Source organism: Rhinolophus sinicus, linkage group LG04 (assembly GCF_036562045.2).
Source record: "Rhinolophus sinicus isolate RSC01 linkage group LG04, ASM3656204v1, whole genome shotgun sequence".
Taxonomy (NCBI): Eukaryota; Metazoa; Chordata; class Mammalia; order Chiroptera; family Rhinolophidae; genus Rhinolophus; species Rhinolophus sinicus.
The window spans coordinates 51,329,842-51,336,087 of NC_133754.1; the positions used below are offsets into that span (position 1 = coordinate 51,329,842).

At 46.6% G+C, this 6,246-nt stretch overlaps 1 protein-coding gene across 2 annotated transcripts in view; it reads right to left on the reverse strand.

The window, feature by feature from the left end:
• The window catches only part of NALF1 (NALCN channel auxiliary factor 1), a 574,857-nt gene extending 570,698 nt beyond the window's left edge, over positions 1–4,159 (reverse strand). For both annotated transcript variants that reach the window (XM_019731059.2, XM_019731060.2), the window contains exon 1: positions 3,266–4,159. In XM_019731059.2, the coding sequence (XP_019586618.2) occupies positions 3,266–4,159 (894 nt within the window). The remainder of the gene's footprint in view (positions 1–3,265) is intronic.
• Positions 4,160–6,246: the final 2,087 nt, after the last annotated feature.

Here is a 6,246-nt window from a genome sequence, read left to right on the forward strand (position 1 = left end):
AGAATTACTGTCATAACTTTTGCTATTTGATTTATGTAATATAGTAGCTTGACTACGTATGAGCATAGGTATGTCCAACAGATCTTCTTTATTTTTCCATAAATTACTTCCCAGATAAATGTTTATATTTTTAAAAAATCAAGCCAGCTATTTCTCAGAAAATTAAAAAATATTTTTGAGTGCAAATGATTTCTTTTATGTGCTGTAATACAAAATTTACTAAAGTAAATCCAAGGTGTATTTGATCTCCAGTGACTATGGACTCCAGGCATTATGATTGTATCAGATTGTTTTTGTTCGTTCGTTTGTTTTTGCATAAGAGGTCAAAAAGCCCTTTAAAACAAGTTAAATAAAAGTTAAATCTATTTTATTTTACACATATATGGAATGTGCTTTTTTTAATGGGAGAGGGTATAAAACTAAAAGGTAATAATATGTCCTCACTTTTAAAAGTTATAAATCACTGCATTAATTTTTTAATTATATATGAGTATGATAAAGTTAATATAGTTCTCCTAAAATATAAATTCCAATAATTTGTATAACTAATATGATATGTATTATATCTATATTTTATAAATACATTTATAAACTATTAAATTGTATTTTTTCATGACTATATTACCAAGTCCGGAAATATAATGCATTTAATTTTAAAATAGCCTAGGCCTTTGTGACTACCTTAAAACATGGAAAATTTTGCATAAAATGTATACCTTGAACAAAGTCCCTGATGATAATCATAATTTCATAATTATATGTTTGAAATAAGTAAAAGTGTTCAGAAAGAAACTCAGACACATTCTTCAGACTCCAAGTAGCATTTCAAGCCATGTAACATAATTTGTAGCGGATATTTTTGTGACTTTTGCAAAATTATAAAATATGTATTAAACTAAGGAACTAACCTGATCAATTTGTAAGTTATCAACCAGGAACACCTGCATCTTAAATTTGAAAATGTAATTTTTGAAATCAGTTACTGTGGAATAAATGTTTCAAATTTACAAACAAATAAAAATCACAACACAAGGAAGAAATAGCTACAAGATATCACAGGTCACAAATTCTGTGTGTGGGTTGAGAAACTCAAATGACTGTACTTACTTTGCAACGTGAAGAAAAAATGTTTCTAAAAGGAGTTAAGATTTTTATAATGTGCTTTTGTGTATACAGTCAACAACTGCAGCTTTATGCAAAAACACAATCCAGAAGTATTTCATAACAGTACAAATTAGTTTAACCTACACTATACCTTACAGCTATGATGACATAAACATAAAGTTAAGAACTACTTCGGGTCAAGAAGAAAATAAACATCTACTTATATTTAAAATTTGGATATTTGAACAAAGATATATTTGACATGCTTATTTTAAAGGTAGTCTACTATCAGTCCACAGTCTACTGACCATACAGACTATCTCTTAAACCCTGAACCTATGCAAATTGCCATTTCTAGATATTTCTATGAGAATTACATTCAGAAAAGCAGGCAGATTCAAATTATCACAACGTACACTTTTAAACATAAATAGTATACTGAAACCCTTGCAACCTTTTTATAAGTAGTAAAATTAGCAGGTACATAAGTTTCCTTATTTGTCCTCATTTTTCCAATGCAACATAACTTGTCAAAATAAATATGTAAAAATCACACTAGTCTACCACTAAGAATAAGTTTAATCCCCATGCATGAGGTATAGTGGTACAGCTAAGAAAAATACATAGGAAAGTTTCAGATCCATTCATCCAGTGAAGTAGCATTCTAAATTAATGTTGTAACCTCAATATTACTGTTTTCAAAGAAGATCTGTTTCTGGTTTTAAAGTATGTTGACAAAGCAAGTTTAGTTTGAGTTTAGCTTAATTGTCAAAAGCACAACTAATTAATCCAAAGTAAAAACAGCTCTTGAACCACGTTTATTATAAATAGGTATCCCTTAGCCCAGTTACTTTGTCAAGCATCACAAAGTCCTTTGGTCCACACCGCCCATATTTCCCCAGTACAAAGCAAGTGAAGCAAAATGGGGACAGTTGTTTTGCTCCTGCGTGGTATTGGGGAAGTAGTGAAGTGAAAGAAAAAGAGGGAATGTGGTGCATTATTTATTTTTAAAAGCAATACTATTTTATTGTGGTTTTTAAGAAATTACCCTTGGAACAAAACATTAAGGCTTACTGAGATTCTGCCATCATTTCCTCCCTACTGAAAGGTCACTGCAGTGTCTTCATCTTCAATAGAGCTCTCGGGCAAATCTTATTTCAGCACCACGGACAGTAACGCGTCTACTAGGACATTCGCCCATGGTTGGTTGCATTGGTCATTTTTTAAGAAATTTGCATACACTTCTCCTTTGTCAGTCAGCAAGGGTTACATCCATTATTATGTTAAACACGAAGAGATTGAATATGATACATATTTTGAAAGAGTTCAGTATTTTTCATTCATAGCATAAAGCATTTGCCATTTAGTACTCTGGGAAGCATTCTGAAGATTCAAACTAATTACGTAAGATTTCTGATAAAACCTAACAGTGATCATCGATCACCAGGTACTTAATTAAACCCTGCTACTCATATTGAGTCTCAGCTCAATAATTAAATCAATGTCTAAGTGAAAACACACACACAAAAAACTTATAGTGAATAAATTATCCTTAGGTAGGCCTCCAGTTTTCCAAATAACCAGAAATACCCCTACAAAACAAGTAAAATGTTGTTGTTTTTTTGTGCTTCCTACATAAGCAACTACAAATACTTTCTCTTGTCCCTCCTTGCCAACCAACTTACTGATTCACTATCCGAGAATTCATGAGTGCAGGTCCATCAGCCAAACCATACATGCCTGTCTCTGACTTCTGATTTTAGATGGAGTCATCAATATGCAGTCCCGTCACTGTCTTCCTAACAAACCACATTTAAATTCCACTTTTTAATAAAAGGTAACAGAGTTTAAACCAATTACATAGCTGTAAGAGATAGTTAACGCACTAGCTTGATTATCTCAGAAGACCAGGGTCTTCCCTGATCGTCTAAGGATTCCCAGAAGGAGGTACCACCAGTGATCCACGAGGTATTTCCAACTCAAGCAGCAAGGCAAGCTCTTATAACCCCAAAAACGACGACTGAAGAAAACCAGAGCCAAAAAAACCCCAAAAACTTAAAACTCTAGAAGACACTCCAACCAAGCAAAAACAGATAGAAAAGCACATGACGGGCAGAGGGAGAAAAAACACACAACGAAGCACAGAAACCACCGTTCCTACCTTGCAGTCCTCAGGACAGGACTTCACCGAGTACTCCTCCGACTGTAAGTATTTGTGGAGCACACTTTCAAACTCTTCGTATTTCTCCTGAGCGTGGTGATCGTAGTCTTGGTAAGCCTCGATGCATTGCCTGCAAGTGGTCCTCTCGCCGCCCTCCTTAAGCACCACATCCAGACTACAGTTCAAAGTGTTGGGACTTGACAACCCCGAGAACAACTCCCAAAGTGTGTAGGAATTACAAAACGAAAGGTAAAAATCCGACAAGTTCCAGAGTGGAGTTGGATGCGTCCCCCTCACCTGCTGCTCCTCCCCCCGGGCCGCCACCCCCCGACTCCAGTTCCTGGCGCACACGGCGTCGGCGCTCTCCACGGTGAAGCACTGGCCCGAGGAGGCGCCCTGGGGGTAACAAGTCTCCAGGCGCCACACGGGTTTGGCAGAGTTTCCTAGAAAAAGGGCTTTGCTCCGGCTGTTTCTGCCTCGGTTGCCCTTGCCGCCGCCGCCGCCGCCGTCTCCCGGGGAGGGGGGCAGGGTGGGGGACGAGGAGGCGGAGAGGAGTCTGTGTGCCGGGGCGGCGGGCGAGGACTCCCCCATGCTCGCCAGGAGCGCGGGCCAGGAGGGCTCCTGCTGCCGCTGCCGCTGCTGCTGCCGCTGCCGCTGCTGCCGCTGCTGCTGCTGCTGCTGCTCCTTGTCCCGGGCCCGGGCCAGCTTGGCCTCGGCGCAGAACCACAAGTGATCAGAGAGCAGGACTGTGAAAAACAAGAGAGATGCCAGAGACAGTCGCCATTTCTGAGCCCTCTCTGAATCGATGAACGGTTTCTCGTTCTCCCGGGGTGCTGCCAACCAGATTTTTAAGCCGTCGTCATACTGCCGACACATCCAAGCACCCCTGGTCATATTTTGGGAACGCACAGCCCTGGCCGACTCCACCGTGAGGGCTCCTGTGTCGGTGTCACCACAACATGCATTGACTTAAAGGGTTTAATTTCCTTATCCCCTCCTCCCGTTTCTTCTATCTCTCTCTCTTTCCCTCTCTCTCCCTCTCTTCTCTTCTCTGTCTTCTCTCTCTCTCTCTCTCTCTCTCTCTCTCTCTCTCTCTCTCTCTCTCTTTCTCTCTCTCCCTACATAAATATTACCAGGCTTTGGAGGAAGATCTGACTTGCTTCCGACCTAATCATCAGCCGACCACATCCTCTGTAGAGTGGGAAACAATAATGCAGAGAGAGAGAGAGAGAGAGACAGAGAGAGAGAGACAGAGAGTGAGTCGGAGGAGGCTGGGCTGGTGGCCGGCGGTGAGCTGAGTGCAGGAGGTGATGATGGAGGTGGCAGGGTGGCTGGCGCTGCTCCTCTCACCCAGGCATTGTCAGAGCGCGGGTCCCCATGGCCCTGCTGAGGACAGCCCGCTCCCCCCTGCCAGGGGCATTCCGCGTCTCCGCTGCCCACTGACAGCGACCAGAGAGCCTCCCCAGCTCCTGTCCTCCTCCTTCCTTTTCTTCTTTCTCTCCTCCTCCTGCTCCTACTTCTTGCTGTCTCTCCCCGAGTCCGGAGCCTGGGCGGCCGCCGCCAGCAGGGCTCTCCCTCCCCCACCCCCCACCCCGCGCTCTAACTGCCGCTGCTGCTGCTGCCGCCGCCGCCGCTGCCGCAGGTCTGCCCGCGGGCGCCACCGCCGCCGCCGCCGGGCTTTGACTGCTGACACCGCCTCCCCCGGACCTTGGGGCCGAATCGCCTGAGCTGGGCCTCCCGAGAGCCACAGTCATCTTCAGTCCCCGGCTAAGTTGCCGCCATCTTCGTCCTGGAGAAACACTTTTTTGGGGGGAGCGCTGGCTTTTGCGTCATCTCCTCCCGCGCCGAGATCTCTCCATCCTGGCGCATTGGCAGCGGGCTCGGCCAGCGCGGAGGAGGAGGGCGAGGACGCACCGGGGCCGTGGAAAGGGGGGGCGGGGTGCGGCTGTGCCCGCGGGCCCCGCCTGGGCTTCTGGGCGCCGGCGCTTGTTCCTTCCTTTCTGTCCCCTATCCCCACCTTTAGTATTATTCTATTAGTACTGACAAAAGTCAGAATGCGAATGCATGACTGAGGGTGCTAAATCGTTTCTTCAGCATCTTCCACTCTCTCTCTCTCTCTCTCTTCTCTCTCTCTCTCTCTCTCTCTCTCTCTCTCTCTCTCTCTCTCTCTCTCTCTCTCTCTCTCTCTCCCTACATAAATATTACCAGGCTTTGGAGGAAGATCTGACTTGCTTCCGACCTAATCATCAGCCGACCACATCCTCTGTAGAGTGGGAAACAATAATGCAGAGAGAGAGAGAGAGAGAGAGAGAGAGACAGAGAGTGAGTCGGAGGAGGCTGGGCTGGTGGCCGGCGGTGAGCTGAGTGCAGGAGGTGATGATGGAGGTGGCAGGGTGGCTGGCGCTGCTCCTCTCACCCAGGCATTGTCAGAGCGCGGGTCCCCATGGCCCTGCTGAGGACAGCCCGCTCCCCCCTGCCAGGGGCATTCCGCGTCTCCGCTGCCCACTGACAGCGACCAGAGAGCCTCCCCAGCTCCTGTCCTCCTCCTTCCTTTTCTTCTTTCTCTCCTCCTCCTGCTCCTACTTCTTGCTGTCTCTCCCCGAGTCCGGAGCCTGGGCGGCCGCCGCCAGCAGGGCTCTCCCTCCTCCCCACCCCCCACCCCGCGCTCTAACTGCCGCTGCTGCTGCTGCCGCCGCCGCCGCTGCCGCAGGTCTGCCCGCGGGCGCCACCGCCGCCGCCGCCGGGCTTTGACTGCTGACACCGCCTCCCCCGGACCTTGGGGCCGAATCGCCTGAGCTGGGCCTCCCGAGAGCCACAGTCATCTTCAGTCCCCGGCTAAGTTGCCGCCATCTTCGTCCTGGAGAAACACTTTTTTGGGGGGAGCGCTGGCTTTTGCGTCATCTCCTCCCGCGCCGAGATCTCTCCATCCTGGCGCATTGGCAGCGGGCTCGGCCAGCGCGGAGGAGGAGGGCGAGGACGCA